Source organism: Camelus bactrianus, chromosome 13 (genome assembly GCF_048773025.1).
Source record: "Camelus bactrianus isolate YW-2024 breed Bactrian camel chromosome 13, ASM4877302v1, whole genome shotgun sequence".
Taxonomy (NCBI): Eukaryota; Metazoa; Chordata; class Mammalia; order Artiodactyla; family Camelidae; genus Camelus; species Camelus bactrianus.
The window spans coordinates 21,839,749-21,858,324 of NC_133551.1; the positions used below are offsets into that span (position 1 = coordinate 21,839,749).

General features: G+C 33.2%; 1 protein-coding gene across 1 annotated transcript in view; it reads left to right on the forward strand.

Annotated features, from left to right (window-relative positions):
• PIGK (phosphatidylinositol glycan anchor biosynthesis class K) overlaps positions 1 to 18,576 on the forward strand; it is an 86,218-nt gene that overhangs the window by 28,390 nt on the left and 39,252 nt on the right. The window contains exons 7-9 of the mRNA XM_010963382.3: positions 1,391 to 1,508; positions 1,727 to 1,837; positions 6,524 to 6,696. Of these exons, the coding sequence (XP_010961684.2) occupies positions 1,391 to 1,508; positions 1,727 to 1,837; positions 6,524 to 6,696 (402 nt within the window). The remainder of the gene's footprint in view (positions 1 to 1,390; positions 1,509 to 1,726; positions 1,838 to 6,523; positions 6,697 to 18,576) is intronic.

The window sequence follows — 18,576 nt, forward strand, 5'->3', positions numbered from 1 at the left end:
TGTATCCTAGGAGCTGGATATTGTATTATACATGTATTATTTTGTTTAATTTTAATAACAATTGCATGATGCAAATACTATTTTTATTCCCATTTTTACAAATGTGTAAACTAAGGCACAGATAGGTTAAGTAATTGGCCCAACTGCACAGCTCGTGAGCGCTGGCACTAGAGTTCACATCAAAGTGGTCCTGTCCCAGAGCTTACGCTTGTAATTGTGCTGCTTCTCATAGCTTCAGAGTTTCTGATCCCCGGGGGTACCCACAGATTTTTGGCTCATAACAGATGTCATATTAATTGTGCCTTCTATCACCTGCTTAGGTATTACTGCTTATGATCCCGTGTTTTCTTTTCTCGGTGCAGTGTTAGCTGTTTACCGAGATCCAATATCTGAGAGATAGCTTCTGAGAAAACGTTATCTGCTCCCCATTTTCACCTTCACTAGCTAGGCAGCTCATTCTAAAATGCAGAGCTAGTTATGCTATTCTTTCACTTAAAAAAAGCCTCTGATGGCTTCTTCAGACTTATAGGATAAGATCCAGACTTTTTACAATGTAGTTTACAGATCTGCCTTCCCCTTTTGAAACTAATTTCTCTCCATTTCCCCAAATTAACTCTGTATCCAAGCTACACTGTACTATTCCTTTTCCCCTAAGAGTTATACTTTTTTTTTTTTTTTTACATTTAGGTGCCTTAATACAGGCTTTTCCCCCTGCTGGAATGTGCTATTCCCTTTCTTAGATAAAGTAACACTCACCCCTCATTGCCCTTGTCAGATCTCACCTTCCCCTGACCTGCCTTTCTTTACAGTTCCCTCTGTTCCTTTCTCAGTGCTCTCGGAGCACTCTGACTTTGTCAGACTCTAAGCTCTGTGAGGGCAAGGACTATTGTATCCCCAGCTCAGTGTCAGGCACATTGTAGGACCTCAATAAATATTTGTAACACTCATCACATTCCAATTTAGTTATATGTTTGTGTCTGTCTTCTATTTAGATTTTAAGATATTTGAGTATGGTGACTAAGTCACATATGTATATTCTCCTAAACCTGGCTCAATTTCTAGGATGGCATGGGTGCTAGATTAGTGTTTATTGAATTGAATATTCATTTGGATTCTGAATCGTGGCATAGATAAGAAAGGGGGAAAGAGTTGGGGCAGCCACTTTGTGGCACAGTCACTGCGTTCTACTGAGGTGGTTTCCCTGGACAGGATTATACCTTTAATTTTTCTAGGATCAAATATGTGTTGTGAATTCTACAGAAAAATCTCAAGTTTTTAGCTAGTGAAATGATACATGATTTAAACATGTTGTAGAAGTATTATAAAAATATTAATCAGTGTGTGATTAACGGCATGGTTTATGTCAAGGATGTTATCACTTTTCTTTCAGCTACAATGAGCTACTGTTTATTATTGATACTTGTCAAGGAGCGTCTATGTATGAGAGATTTTATTCTCCTAACATAATGGCTCTAGCTAGTAGCCAAGTGGGAGAAGATTCGCTCTCGGTAGGTGCATTTTTTTTTTCCCGTTTGTAAATGGCATTATCTCTGGAATGTGCAGCTATTTCTGAAATCACTTGCATGCCTTATGAATACATCTGTTATTTCTTATTCTTAGACTTCTTCATACTTTAGAAGGAAATTTTGATTACAGTTTAAACATTTTGTTATAATGATGCTCTCTGTTAGACGTATATCTTTTTGTTCCCTTTGCTTTTTCATAGCATCAACCTGATCCTGCAATTGGAGTCCATCTTATGGATAGATACACATTTTATGTCTTGGAATTTTTGGAGGAAATTAATCCAGCTAGCCAAATGAATATGAATGACCTTGTAAGTATTTGCTTAATTTGATTATAGCACAAAAGCTATGCTGAATGGTGGCTTTTTAAAGTATTTGCTCATATTTTGTTCCCTACCAGAAATGTACTTTTTTAAGATTCACATATTGAGTTTCTATCTATTCTTTGGGAGTCGAATCAGATCCTACCTCCTCCAGGAGGCCTTCCCATATTCTTCCCTGTTGGAATTTATGTAAGATAAACAGAATCGGCAAACGTTTAGCCAGTCAGATTCATCAAGAAAAAAAAGCCCAAATCAATAAAATCAGAAATGAAAGAGGAGAAATTACAATCAGTACCACAGAAATACGAGGTCATAAGAGAATATTATGAACAATTATATGCAAACAAATTAGACAGCCTAGAAGAATTGGATAAATTCCTAGAGATGTATAGTCTTCCAAGACTGAATCATGAAGAAATAGAAAATCTGAATAGACAGATTACTAGTGAAGAAATTGAATCAGTAATGAAAAAAAAAGTCAACAAACAAAAGTCCAGGTCTAGGTTGCTTCACAGGTGATTCTGCCAAACATTTAAAGAAGTTAATACCTAGCCTTCTCAAATTATTCACCCCCTGAAAAAAATGAAGAAGAAATAATAATTCCAAATTCATTTTATGAGGCTAACATTACCCTGACACCAAAACAAAAGAATTAATATTACAAAAAAAGAAAATTACAGGCCAATAACTCTGATGAATATAGATGTAAAAATCCTCAGCAAAATACTTGCAAACTGAGTTCAGCAATACATGAAAAGGATCGTACAGCATGACCAAGTGGGATTCATTCCCGGGATGTGAGGATGGCTTAACATCTGGAAATCAATCATTGTGACACATCATGTTGACAAAATGAAGGCTAAAAATCATAGGATCATTCCAATAGATGTGGAAAAAAGCATTTGACAGAATTCAACATCCATTTATGATAAAAATTCTCAATAATGTGGGAGTTGAGAGAACATACCTCAGTATAATAAAAGCCCCATTCTTTGAGGTCTGCTGATTCAGTCCTTTTCCCAGTCTCTATTTTTTTTTGCTTTTGTTTTTGTTTTTGTTACTCTTGGTTTCTGTGCACATGAAGTAAAGGCCATTGCTAATGGGAATCTTGGAAGCCAAAAATCTCTAAAGATAGGTGGGTACGGGTCAGACATTTAAAAATTGTTAGAGCACTTGCCACCTAACCTAAAGACTCCCATGTTAGGATACGTTGGTCATGGAATAGGTTAGGTTGACATCTGGGACCCCTGCCAACCTCAAGAAAATTTTGAGCAACAAGCTACACAGTTCCCTGCCCCAAGTCCCTCTTAGGTATTAGTTTGGCTCTGAGAGGACCAAGGGCCTAACTAAAAGAAATATGATTGTTTATGTCCAAATAGTTGAGCACACTGCCTTCCAACACACCTGCTTATTTTATTTTTAAGAACTGTGATCCTGGAAGCTGTAATTATTTAGCAAAATGGCAAAGTTTTACTAAAATCAACTTGGAATTACATTGGCCGTTAAGGAGGAACGTTCCAAATAGATAAGGTCATTTAAAAAGTTCACTTAAAAACGAGGTCTCCCCAGTCACACAGACCAAATGGAATACCTATTTTGAGGAGTATGCAGAAGTTGCCAGAAGCTTTCAAAGTTCCAAAATAACTTTGTTAAAAGATTTGTTGCAAAAGGCTAATGAAAAATTAAACACACAAAAGGTATCTAAAACCATGCCTAGGCCTCCCCCATTTACCTTCTTAGGACTCATTATCAAAATATTGGCCCAGAGATCAATGTTTAAATTGTAATCAGCCAGGACATTGGAAAAGACATTATTCTCAAGGCCCTGTGCAAAATTTTCAATATCAACTTACATGCTCATATGGGCCCCTCGTAGAGTTGATTGAAAAGGAGGGATTTTTTTGGGTACATTGCTAAATTCCCTTAAACATTTAGAGGAACTAAAATTATTTAAAGCCTAGTAAGAATTTTTTTAGATCTAATACTCTTAAGCTAGATATACCCAGAGAAAGAAACATTCCAACAATCCTCAAATCTCCTCTGTTTATCTCAAAATACTTGTAGATATTGGGCCTTTGGAAACAGAATTGTTCTGCCCTTAATTTGTGTCTTTGTGATATAGATTTCCTATCCGCATCTTTTCTGGGACTTAAGAGCCGTTCTTTGAAATGCAGTTGTTTCTCATAAAAAAAAAAAAAAAAAAAAGGGAAGCAATATTTGGAAATTTGGCTGATAAAAATATCTTAAGTGTCTTCTCCACAAGTCTTGGTAACTATAAGGTCTGTCTGTATCACTACATGTATGTTGTAGGTATGTGAGATATATATATATATCACACACACACACATATGTATATATTTTTACCTCTGGATGGTACTGCAAAATTATTTTGTAAAAGAGCTCTATTTAGGTGGTTTGAAGACAAACTTGTAAAGATTGGGCATTCCAAAGTTCTCAGAAATATAGCAGAAACTGACTAAAATGTTCTTCAAGATCATGTGATCTAAGATAATCTTTAGTAAATAAAAGCTAGTTTAAGGTTTTTGGCTTAATTAAAACAGACACGTCCTTGGAGTTATCAGTAGTAAATATAATACTTTTATTTTACCTAGACTTGCAAATTTGTCAGCAAGAAAAATAACTGGGTATAATGAAATTTTCGTAAGTAATTCAACAATGGTTAAGAGCACGTAAATTGAATAAATGTAAGTAGGCTAAAAAGTATTTAGTCAAACTTTTCAAATTAGTTTCCCAAATCTTTTTAGTAACCTGAAACCTTAAAGTTTTGCTAAGATTAAATTAAATGCTAGAAATTTATTGAATATCTAGATCTTCCAAAATTAGAAAAAATACTGAACTATTAGTTACTGCACATAGGTTTACCTACTTTTGGTTTCCTATTATAGAGAAACTAAAGATAAATTTGGATTTATTAGTAAGCTTGTTTGGTGCCATGCTGAGAAATTTTCTATCAGAAAGCATGTTTCTAGAAGTTATAAAAAGGTATTTATAATTTTGCCGAGCTGTAGAATGCTAATGTAAGAGATAGTCCACAATTGTTTACTTCCTAAATTTTCATTAGAAATTAAGGTTTTTAAAGGTTTAAAATTCTAATAATGTAATTAATGCTATTAGAAATAATCTGGGAAACATCTCCATATGCAAGGAGAAGCAGGATGTGCTTTTGGCTAAGAGAAGGTGTGAGGAATAAAGATGCATTTGTGTTAAGGGAAGTGAAGATAATTCTGTCTAAACTTAGAACTTCGGTTATGCAGGACAAATTAAAGGTATACAGAAGGTTGAAGAGAGAGAATTTTACCTTCTGTAATCACTGGTTAAATTGAATTGTTATTATAAAGCTGGCTAAAATTGATTTGTTGTTGTAATGGTTTTAAAAATTAATCTTGATTATCAATAGTGTACTTCTGTAAAACTGGAATGTTCCATGTGCACTTGAAAAGAATGTGTAAAGCTGGAACTTAAGTTTTTTCATCTGTTAAACAGACAATTAAGTATTGTTTTATATTGTTCTGCGATCCTGTTTCTTCAAGTGTCCAAACCTTTCATATCTTTGACAAATTTCCCCAAAATAAGATTGTAAAACTGAAGTCTTTTGACCTCAACCATCTTTGAAGTTTTTCAGAGGGTGCCTAGAACATTTCAAAGAATGTGTTTCCTCTCCTTATAAAATGGAAGATGTTAAACTAATTAGGCTTATTTCTTATGTTAAATTACATGGGAAATGTTGTCAAATAAGAAGTAACATTAAGCCTTCTTTATGCAGGGTCTGTATGAAACTCTTGGAAGTCTGATATATCCTGGTATATATGACAGACATGGCAACCACGAGCATATTTGGTTCATGCCAGATGAACCTGTTTGGGACTGGGCCAAATATCAGGGACCATTTGGCATGGACCAAATGTCCTGCAAGGGTCCTTGGTAATTTGCTGATGTGGAATATCAGCGATAAGATTAACATAAAAGCTATTGTGAGATCTGTGTGGTGATGAACTTGTGGTTTTCAGAGTATTCTTTGGAGCACGAGTGTCTTGAGGTGCTTTAGGTTTATTTTCATCATGGGTAAACTAGGAACGTTATATAGAATGGTTTACACAGGTTCACAGCAGGAGAGCAAGGGGGATACTATGCTTTAGCTTCCTGCAATCCAGAGCATCTCTGCTTTCATCTTTGTTATATATTGGGCTACTATGTAATATTTTATTTGAATTTAAAGTTTGAATGAAGTGTCATGATTACAAAATGTTAAAAAAAATGCTCTGGTAGAGCATCCCACTGAGATGGATACAGATGCAGAAAAAAAAAGCAATTCTGTTGTCAGAGTGTTGATGAGTTCTCATAAATTTAAAGGGTCAGGATATACTTGGTAGCACAATGTTAAAAAAGAGTGAGTGTTTTTTCCCTCCCTGGTCAGCATCTAGTTTTATCACCTATTTCTGATGTCTATATGGCTTTCTTAGAATGTCAAATATTATAATAGCAGTGAAACTTTAATCTTTAGAACCAGTAGCTTCTTTAGGTTGGGAGAGTTTTAAAAATATACTGCCGTCTACCATATTGTGTTAATGGGTTTAATAAAAATTGTATCTATATGTAGGCATGTGTGCGTTTATTATTGTTTTATATATATATATATATATATATGTTTTTCAGTTTCAGGTATGCCCCAAAAGTCTGTGTGTGTCTACTCCTGGACATCGCACAGATCTTTTTCAGAGGGATCCTAAAAACGTCCTGATAACTGATTTCTTTGGAAGTGTACGGAAAGTGGAAATTACAACAGAGACTATTAGTTTGCAGCCAGATTCAAGAATCATGGAAAGCAGGTATTCATCTTAAATTATTATTCAGATAGAGCATTCTGGTCTCATGGTTTGTAAATTTTTATGTAACATAATATCAAGAGATGAAAATTGGTATTTATAAATAAAGTCACATTTCTACCCATTCTTCATTTTATGTGAGCCCTGTGCTTTTCGAATTTATGGGCAAAAGCTATAAATTTCAACGGGAAGCTAAGATCATGATTAGGATTATGTTGTAGATCCAAAATACAATGTTTGTAGTAGTGTGAATTCAGACTTGCCAAAAAGGACTAAAACTTTCCCACAATTGTCTCAGAAACGTAAGTAGAGGTATATATAATGATTCAGAAGACCTTCTGATGGGGCAGGTATGTGACCACTGCAAACATTAATACTCCTTATTGAATGTGTATGTTGCCACCTATTGTAGTAGAAGGTATTAAAGGGTGTGACTTGAATAGGGAAGTTGGCAGCTGGGCATTTAGAGTGTAATAAGGCCCTAGGCACCTGGCAGATGCCAGGCAGATAAACATAAAGGGGAAGTGAGTGCCAAGAGAACATAGGTGCCAAATGTATACTTCAAACTGTGACACAGTGCCTCCATTTCCAGAATTTCTCTGGGCTCCGGCAGTCTGATTAGTTCTCTGCCATGTATTTTGGTTCCTGGAGTCTGGGTGATTTGTAGCTTGATTCTGTCCCATCTCTGCCTTTTCCCTCGTGTTGTCTTCTTTTGAACAGTGTATCTGGGACTACTGTAAATTTGGACTGGCCCTCCATCAACACGTGCCGCTGTTTAGGATTTCTTTGGGGACTCCTAGTTATTAATTAGGGAAAGAAATGAGAGGGGGAGGTATAAGCCAGGCTCTCCCTCTTAGGGACTGAATTGTCTGTGAGTGAGCAGTTAAGTGTACGTGTGGGTGAGAGAGAGACTGAGAGAAACTGGTTGATTTTACGGACGTGAATTTAGAAATACTTATAATGATCTGCTTATTTTTTTCTCTGTAAACATTTTTAAAGGCAAAATACTTTGTTAGGAATACGTAGTATCTCAGTTAATAGCCACTTTCTTGAAACATGTAGATGATATAGTTTAGTAGCCATTAAACTTTGTTATTTGTGATTGTTTAATACTCTCTACTGGAAACTCATACTCCAGGGTACTTTTCTGGATTGGCAAAAGGCAACATGTAAATTACTCTCAATTTTGAAAATTTTAAAGATTTATAATTGAGCTTGTGAATGCTTTAGAAATAAATTCAAAAAATAACATCAAATGCATTTCTTATGAAGATTTAAAATTTGTATTATTATCAATATTTCCTATTCTTGGTATTCAAAGCTTTGGATTTTTTTTCTTTTTCAATTTTCTATAGCTGTTGGCTTAAAAAGTATTTTCTTGAGACAGCAGATGATACTTGAAAGCAGTATCAATTTTATTTATTATTTAAATACTGAGTTTCACATTACTTTTATAAAATAGCTAAACTAAACTATATCTTAATACTTAGCAACTAAAGTTAAAATTGAGCTAATGTCTTACCAAATTCATTTTGTAATTGCCCTTGAACTTAAGCCTGTAAGATATAAGATATGATGCACCTTCTCTTAATCATCTGAATATTGCATTCATTTCCTTTATAGGCAAGGACCATCTTTATACTACTTCTGTACTTATTTTCTATTCTTTCCACTTAACATATTATTAAGTATGTAATAATTATATAATAAAAATGCTTTCAGTGAAATTCTACCAAGTTTTATTAATATATTCTGGAAAGATGGAATTTTGTCTCATAAAGTATTTCCATGTATTAGTTTGAAAGCAAAAAACTGTTGGTGCTGACAATTATTTTCATTTACCTTTAATCAAGGAGAAAATTATTTTAAGCGTTTAAGCCAGATACCAGGCACTGTTGAATTAGAGCGCCCTCTAGTGTTTAAAAATAAGCTTTATTTAGAACATTGCTTAACAGATGGTTTCTTAATTACTGCTGTGGGTTTTCCAATTAATTTAGGAGGATTAAGTTACCAACATGTTCCAGGAATTTTTACATGGATGATACAAATATTATCTCGTATGTAGGTTCTATTTATATGCAAATATGAATGGCAGTTGGATGTTTGTTTAGAGAAAAATACATTCATGAGAGATCAGGTATCATGAAAAGCAACTTTATTAAGGACATTATGGTATGTATACATATTTTTTCTTAGATTAAAAATATCAGTACGGTCACTGTTATGAAAATTGGCAGTTAAACCTTTAAAAATATTACTTTCTACCTATATGGAAAACAATGGAGCTCATTTGTTCAGATTGTCCATATTTCATATTTTGTATATTAGAGGAACCCAAACTAAAATCAGTTATGATGGAGAACATTAGTACATAAAATTGGCCGAAGTAACTGTATGAAATAATTGGTTTTCATATGTCTTCTGAAACTTAGATATTGAGTAAGGTATAGTCATATATTTAGAAACAACACTTGTTTCTGCGCATGTCTTAACTAATTGTGTTTTTTCATTTATTTGCAAGAACAAATGATGTGAAAGAAGAACTTAGCTTATATAACTTCGTTCTAAACTGCTTTGTCTGAGTGTACATAGGTTGACTTTTGTTAAGTACGCAGACAAAAAAACAGCCTGCCTTCCTCAAAGAGTTGGGCTTTCTAGAATCTGGTAATAAGTCCTTGACAGCGTTACTGAGTCCTAACTATATAGGGAAAATAGCCTTTAGCTTGAGAATATAAAAATACAGGCACCAAAATGTAGAAGTCAATTCTGTAGGCATTGCCCAAGAAAAAATTAGAATCCAGGACAATAGGAACTGTAGACTCCCAGCTTTTATCTTGGTTGTTTCTTTCTCTCTTGAGGTGGTCTTTAGCAACTGAAAAATTTTGAGTCTAGAAGGAAATTTGAGACTGGACTTTTTTCTTACAGATTTCTTACCAGTCTCTAACAGAGGGTCAAAAATGGGCTTATCAAGGTCAGTGTGTGTTTTGATACCAGAGTAGGACTCTTTCAGAGGCTTGGTAAGGAAGTGCCCACCGCATATGGGAGGTCAAAGGTCAGACAGTTGCTGCCTCAGTCGTCAGATTTTGAGCCTTTTCTTATGTGCTTCTTGCTTTATGTAACACATTATCTAGGACTGTTGGTTTGTAAATAATAGAATCCAACCTGAACTAGCATTATTTCCTTAAAGATATTTATTTATACAGATATTCGGTGTTTTATGGAACCCAAGGGTAGGCTCCAGTAAAAGACTGGAATCAGGAACCAGAAATCAATCAGAAAGGTGGGCAGTACTCTTTCCATCTCCCTGTTCGCTGCTGCTCTGGCCATGTAGGGCATAGAATGTGTTCAGACTACTCTTCTGGAGATTTGTATCTATTCTGTTTATGATGAAGCCCAGATACAGAAATAACTTGCTCAGTCCCTATTTTAAGCTCCCCAGAGGGCTTCTTGGTTAGCTCAGCTTGAGTCAAAGCCACCTCTGACCCAGATGGGCAGTAACGGGGTCATTTAACACAAAATCACTACTGAGGGACCCATCCCATGTGGATAAGACGAAAACCCCCAAAAGGGACGTGGGAGCTTGGCAGACACCTTGAAGGAAAATCTCATTTAAAAAATCATAAATTAATCTCATTTAGTTTTCATGATAACTTTATGAAACATGTGTAATTTCCCCATTATACAGATGAGTAAAGTGAGGCTGAGAAAGGTTAAGAAACCTGCCTAAAGTCACACATCTAACAAATGGTGAAGCCAAGATATGAATCCAGGAGTGCTTTCTGCCTCTAAAAAATATATATATTCTTATTTTATTATTTTATAATTTACTCTGAGTTATAAATGATAGCTCAATGAATTATCACAAAGCAACTGCTCATATAATGACCAGAAAAAGAACTAGAATGATGCTGGTACACCAGAAGGTTCCTGAACCCTTGTGCCCCTTCTCAATTTCTGCCCTCTCAGTCCCTCTCAGTCCCTCTCACAGTTCACCATTATACTAATTTTTATGGAATTTACTTTCTTGCTCTTTATTTTAGTTACATCATCTAAACATGTATCCCTGTACATTATATTTTGACTCTTTTGGTAATACTGTGTTTTTGGTTAAGCTGTTGTATGCAGCTGTACTTTTTCTTTCTTTCTTTTTTTTTTTTTTTTTTTTGAGCTATAGTTTTTTTTTCTTTTCTTTTTTTTTTTTTTTGAGTTTTTAAAAATTAAGGTACAATTTACTTAGAGTAAAATTACCCTTTTTGGTACATAGTTCTGAGTTTTGACAAATGCATACACTTGGATGATCACCATGCCAGTTCATCACTACAACAAATTTCCTTACACCCCTTTTTATACAATGTCTCCCTCATATCCCTGGAAGCCACTGATCTGTTTTCTGTCTCCACAGTATTGCCTTTTCTGGAATGTCATATAGAAGGAGTCATACATTCTGTACTCTTTAGAGTCTAGCTTCTTTTACTGGTGTAATGCATGTCAGAGTCATACCTGTTGTCACATGTATCAGTAGTTTGTTCCTTTTTGTTGCTGAGGTACAGTTTATCCATTCACCAATTGGAGGACATTTCTTTTTGCCCCCTCAGTTTTCTGCAGGTATGAAGAAAGCCACTGTAAACATTCGCATACAAGCATAAATTTTCACTTCACTTGAGTAAGTATATTAGACTAGATTTGCTGGGTGATATGGAGGTACACGTTTAAACTTTTTAAGAAACTTCCAAACTGTTTTCCATAGTCACTGTACCATTTTGCATTTTCACAAATAGTTGTTCCACATCTTAATTGCACTTGGTATTGGTCTTTTTAATTTTGGCAGTTCTAGTAGTAATTTCTCATTATGATTTTAATTTGCATACCCCTGATAATAAGGATGTTGAGCATCATTTCATGTGCTTATTGGTCATTCATAATGTTTTATGAAGTGTCTATTCAAGTCTTTTGCTCAATTTTTGAAAATTGAGTTTGTTCTCTTCCTGAATTGTAAGATTTTATATATTCTGGGTACGAGTTCTTTCTCAGGTGTATGTATTACAAATATTTTTTCTTAATCTTTAGTTTGCCTTTCATATTCTTAGTGTCTTTTGAAAAGTAGCAGATTTAATGTTGATGATGTCCATTTATCAAATTTTCCTTTATGCTTAATGCCCATTGTGCAAGTATTTTTAACCTAAATCAAAGTCACAAGGATGTTCTTTTATTTTCTTCTAAAAGTTTTATAGTTTTAGCTTTTATGTTTAGATGTTGATTTATTTTGAATTAATTTTTGAGTATAGTGTTAGGTAGGGGTTGTGGTTCACTTTTTTCCATATAGATATCTAATTATTCCAGCACCATGTATTGAAAAGATTGAATTCCTTATTGAATTATGTTGGTGCCTTTGTCAAAAATCACACAATCATGTATGGGTGGATCTATTTCTGGACTGTTTCCAGTTGCATTGAACTGTATTTCTGTTTATACCAGTATTACACTGTCTTGATTGTTTTAGGTTTATAAGTCTTGAAATCAGGTTGTGTAAGTCCTGAATCAGTTTTTCTTTTTCAAGGTTCTTTTAGCTAGTCTAGATGCTTTGTGTTTCCATATAAATTTTTGAATCAGCTTGTCAATTTCTAAAAAAAAAAAAAAAGCCTGCAGGATTTGATTTGGATTGGATTGACTCCATATATTAATTTGAGAAGTATAGACACCTTAACAACATTGAATCCTCTGATCCGTGAATATATCACTGCATTTATCTAGATCTCCTATAATTTCTCTCTGCATTGTTTTTTAGTCTTCAGTATAGATGTCTTCCACACTTTTCATTAAATTTATTCCTAAGTAGTTTTGGTTTTGATGCCATTTAAAGTGATGTTTCAAAAAATTGTTTTACATTTGTTGCTCAAATACAGAAGTACAATTAATTTTAATATTGATTGTATTCAGGGATTTTATTTGATTCTAGCATTGATCAACTCCATCCCAATAAAAATCCCAGTAGGTTTTTTTGGTAAAAATTGGCAGACTGATTTTAAAATTTATTTGGAAATGTAAAAGACCTACTAAACTATTTATTATATCACTGAACATATGAATTCTAGTCTCTATTTATAATGTTTACTAGGAAATTAAATCAAACTTAACTCATACATTTCAGTAGAAACATATATTTTGAAATTGGGAAAAATAGATTGTGAGGCATATAAAACTTTGTGATCAAATTCTCATAGTATTGACCGATTGATATGATTATGAAACTTTATGCAAAGATTCATCAGAATGGCTCAAACAATAGTTGACAGGATTTCTCCTATACTATTTTACATACTACTTTGTTTTTCAAAATGATTAATTTGCTCATTGGTATAATTCTGTATTAACTCAAGCATCTTATTTGGCCATTTTATTTTATGTTATTATTTATAACAGTTAGTCACTATTATTCAGGACCTCATTAAAGTCGAATTTCAGAGCATAAATTAGATATGCTCTGATTGATTTATAAAGATACCAAACCTGATAGTTAAATGACCAATTTTGTCATATTATAGACGCAAAAAGTTCTTATTTTTACAGTTTCAAAATAATATGTTGATTATTTCATGGAAATTTTTTTACACAATTTATTTCACTATCCACAATTAACAAAAACATTCATTGAGTTGGTTTATGACTTTTAAGAAATCAGTGCATATAAATAGTATAGAAGAATTTAGTATATCCTTTTGTATAAGTAAAACCTCTCTGAATATAAATTAGTAAATATGTTTATTGAGGACAGTAATTTCCAGCTACTGTTTAATAATATTTTTAACTTTATCAAAGCAAAGTTAATTTTAATTTGAACACTAAGTATATAGAAACTAAGTTTTTTAAATTTTGAAAAATCTAAAAATGATATGGTATTATTTATAAAAACAGAACATTAGGACTTAATCCATTGGGATGGTTAAGGAATAAAATTCTGAATTTTATGCAAAAGTAATTGTGGGACCTTTAAGGTTTCTTTTAACTCTTTGATTCTATGTTCTGTGACTTATCTTTTACTAATTGTAATATTGTTGCTTTTCTCCACTAAATTAAGATTTAATACCCTAAATCAGTTAAATTAACTTAATGTCTATTATCTGATATTATAGAAGATATTACAGCATAATAACCAATGACAGGGTCATTGGACTCAGTAAGCTTCTGAATTCAGAGCCTCTGCTGTTTACTAGCTGTGTACCTCAGGCAAACCATTTGATTTCTTTGATTCTCAGTTTCCTTATCTGTAAAATGGGAATAGCAATTCCACTTTATAAGTTTATTAAGAGAATTAATTTTCATTTTGCTTGTAAAGCCCTTCTGTGTTTAAGCATAATAAAGTGCTCAATAAGCGTTAACATTATTGAGAGAATATATCATATGTACTGATAAAAATTATTCTAGAATTCTATTTCCAGTATATTTTTGGCCAATCATAAAAATTACCTATTCTCTTTTATTAGTCTAGTACTAGGAAGGAGATATTTTGTATCTGGAGGTTTGTCATTTAAGAGTACAATAAAAAATTGGGAAATTGTGTTTTACCAGAAGATGGCAGTAGAATTACATATTTGTACATAAGGAACTTTCTTTTTTCTTTTTTTTTTTAACGCTAAAGATTGAGGCAGGTTGTACTTTCAAATAAATCATGATATTTGTTTCTTCACACCACTGACAGGAGAAAAAGATTTTTGATATTGAATGATCAGTTTAAAAAAGGATGGTTAAAAAATTCTATGTGTAAGTTGTCTTGCTTTAATAAACCTAATAATACAGAATTTTGGTTTTAAAGTAGGTAAATCTTCAGGATCTTTTTGAATTGCTGCTCTTCTGGCATGTTTTTAAAATTACTTTACCTATTATTAAATATTTAATCAAGAAATTAAATGGTTAGAAGAAATCTTAAGATGTGTGTGAAGATTATTTATGATTAATTAGTCATAAAGATAAAATAGTTCTTATTTATAATTTATCAGTGGGGAAAACTGGATTCAAGTTTTTAAAAATTGATTTATATACAGCACTTTAGGACTGTAACTGTTCGGTAAAGCAAGAGGCAGAGGACTTTATATTAACAAAATAAGTCTGTAATCCCATTTCAGAAATTGCCATTTTTTGTTGAAATAATGGTATGGCTTGTTTCATGGTTTTCAAATATTCTGCAGATGAAGTATTGTCATATTCCTTCTGGTGCTGGATTGATTCTTTAAGGCAATCTGATATAAGTGGAAAGAGTATGAAGGTGAATGGACATGTATTCAGATTTTGGTTTTTATATCTTGAGGCACATTGCTTAATCTTTCTGATACTTTATCTGTAACTCTCTACGTTCAGAGTTATTATGAGGATTGGGGATAATGTATATAAAATAAGCATACTTTGTCAATGCCTTTTTAAGAGCATTCATGTAAAACTCATCCCAGCCACACTGAAGCCTCTCCTCTAGTGCAGAAGATACAGTGGAAGTGCTACCATCTTTGCCTGGTGGACTGTAGCTCTACCTCTATAGCTTGATTTGCATTTTTATCAATTTGCATATTTTGATATGGCAGGAATTATTGTTAGGTTGGCCTTCTCATACTTACTCATGTAGTTAATTTTTTAAAACTCTGTTTTAGGCTTTATGCTTATTTCATTGTGTTTTTATCACCAGTAGTTATCTTACAAGTTCATTATTGTAGCCTGTCAGTCTTTTAGAATACTCATTCTGACATCATAATACTAGTGTTAAATTATCTGTAGGTTTTATTGTCAGGGGGAGGAATGAACCTGGTAAGGGACAGAGCCACGAGGTCTTTACTAGCAGTATTGTTCGTGATTGATACCAATTTTGGGGCACAGCTGTTATTAGACCACCATAATTTTTCTCAGGAGTAATAGATAATTTGAAATTTCATGACAGATTTTTTTTTTAATAAAGCCAAACTGTACCTAAAACCTGCAAGTAAAGTCATTTATGAGATTTTTCATTAAATTGGTACACTTTAGGAAATATTATTTAAAGTATATTTTTCTGTAAATGTGATAGATAAATTCCTGTAAGGTGGCAGGTAATTAAGAACGTGTATTTCAAAACTGATTTTCTTATAGAAATAAAGAAAAAGCAGGAGGCTGAAAAAAAAATCATGTTTGATTTTTGGCCACGTTTTGGCAATATAAATAGTACTTTAATATTTATGTAAGAAAGGAAACCTCTTTTATGTTTCTTCATGAAACAAACATTTATCGACAGCTTTCATTTGAGCTACAGATGGCATTAATGTATCCAACATTGACTAATATTCTTCATCTTTCTCTGTTTGAAATTCAAATATACAAAGTTCTTATCATATTCAGCAATATTCCAGACTTTGCACTTTCTCTAGTTTGATGAAATTGTCACATATTATTCTGAAAGTACTTTCACTAAGAGAAGCATGCAGTTAATATTGTTATGGAAGATCTTTTTCCAGTGAGATTGATCAACCTCATTTTAACTTCAGTTATAAGAGCCTTTCTTTGTTCTTCATCTGATAGGATCAACTTTTAAAGTTAATTAATGTTTTCTAGTATGATTTCTCAAAAGTGAAAAACAAATGAAAATTAATAAATTACAAGAGTTCAAAGGATGTGATCTCAGAATACTTGAATCTGTCTCATGATAAGTAAGTGTGGATGCTGGCCGAGAGTTACTTTGCACCACACTTAGTAGTAGTGGATCTAGTTTAAATGGTCTGAATGACTTTGCCAGTCAGTGAGCGATTTAAACTGGGTTGTGTTAAAATTAGTACTGTATCTAATTTTTAAAATGTTTATTTCTTTATACCAAATATATGTATATTAAGAGTATGTATCTTGAGAGATGGAGTAGGAACATAGTGTTTTAGATTTCTATTAGGTGATATAAGGATTGCATGCTTTAGGAGAATATTTTGCACTTTTGCTTTATGGTACTAAGACAGGTAATAATGAACTATATGGTTAGAGATAAATTATTAGTTTAGGCAATCTCTGGCTTAGAGATACTGCCCTCAGTTTCTGTTGCTTCCAGTAGGAGTTGTAACTGCTCTGATTGCTTTTCATAAACATGATGTATATATCAAAAATCTTATATTCAGTGTTAGGGAAAGCTTTATCTTATTCTTTGAAAAAATAGCTGATGTTCATAATAATTTCTCTTTAGTATGCTGAAACATAATATATATGTCATAAATCAATGAAAATGATTAAAATATATCTTGTATGGTTTTAATGCTAAGTGTAGTTTTTTTTATTCCTAATTCTTTGAAAATTAGGCACAGTAAAACCTTGAGTATCCAGAAATTAGGTAACTTCTAGTAATAAAGAATACATGAAAGTTGCCGGTGAGTTGGCTCTGAATATGAGAAATTCCATTTTTACCTTAGGTATAAAAACACAACCTGACTTCAGAGGCCTTTGGCATTCATTGTTTGAAATATTATCAGGAGGAACATTTCTCAATAAAAGAATACTCTGTACTATTCAGAATTAAATTAACATTGTACTTTTTCAGAACAAGAAATTAATATAAATGAGTTAGAGATGTGATTTGAAGTTAATAATAAGGAACAATCATTTGACTTCACTTTCAGAATTGTTGCTGACTGGATTTTTCTGAAAAACTCTTCTGTTATAAAATACTTAGGTGCACTATAAATTACAAAAAAAAAAAAAAAAGCAATTGTCTGGAGACAAGCATCATTGTTTGATGAAGGGCATTTCTGGCTTTTTCCAGATTGAACTAAAACTGGTGGCACCTCCTTATTCAGGAAAAGCAGCTGCCCAGGTTCAACTTCCCATAATGTTCTTGGTCGCAGCTGATGTTCCAAACATGCAGCTTCCCTAAGCAGCTGGCAACAAGCTCAGACTCTGTCTTCCCTTTGCAAGGCCTGCTTAGCCTCACTATAAAATGAGTACCAGTGGTGGGGTCCCCGTCCTAGAGCCAATCCATGATGGGTCCAGCTGCACCTTAGTCCAAACATGCCTTTACAGAGGACTGTGTGCCTGTCCTGCTGCAGGCCCTTTTACCCGTGAGGCAGAAAGTATTTGCAAGAGCCCACTGCTGAACAGTGGCTCTCAGTAGGAAGCTCCACTTTCTTCAGTAATAGGGAAATCTCTTGGAGAAAAACGTTTAAGGAGCTAAAATCTAAATGGTAAGTAAACATGGTAGGCAAGTTTCCCTGTAATTGTTGATATAGAAATCTAGAGTTTTGAGTTATAATGGCTTTGTGTGAAGGTCAAGACAAAAAGCTATGGATAGTTGGGCTTAAGAAAATAACTGTCAGCTTAACATTGGTTACCCAGCTAAACTATCATTAAAGAATGAACAAAAATAAGGACATTTTCACATAGAGAAAAGCTGAGTGTATTTTGAATCAGTACACGCTTACTTAAATAACATCTAAAATAATCACTTCTTGAAGAAGGCAAAGGAGAGAGGTCTGATTACAAGGAAGAATACTGAGCTCATAAATTAGCACTAATATATTTAATAACAATATTACGTAGAAAGGAGAGGAAATCATTGGTTCTAAAGTATTCTGAGGTTAATTTTGGTGGGGGGAAGAAGAGGAGTAGATTTTAGTAACTTCAGACACTAAGGTAAGTATGCATTTTACATTTTAAGAATGACCCTAAATGACTAGAAATAGACGAAATAGCATAAAGACAGCAGTACAGGAGAGAAAACGGAATTTAAAAAATTAGGGAGGAGGCAGCAAAGGAGTGAAGGTGAAATGTAGAAAAAACAGGAAGAATAGGAATTACAAAGTAAGAAGACATATAATTATGTTGCTTATGACAATAAATTTAAGTGAATTAATTTAGTTTAAAATAGAGATCATCATATTAGAATTAAAAAAAAAT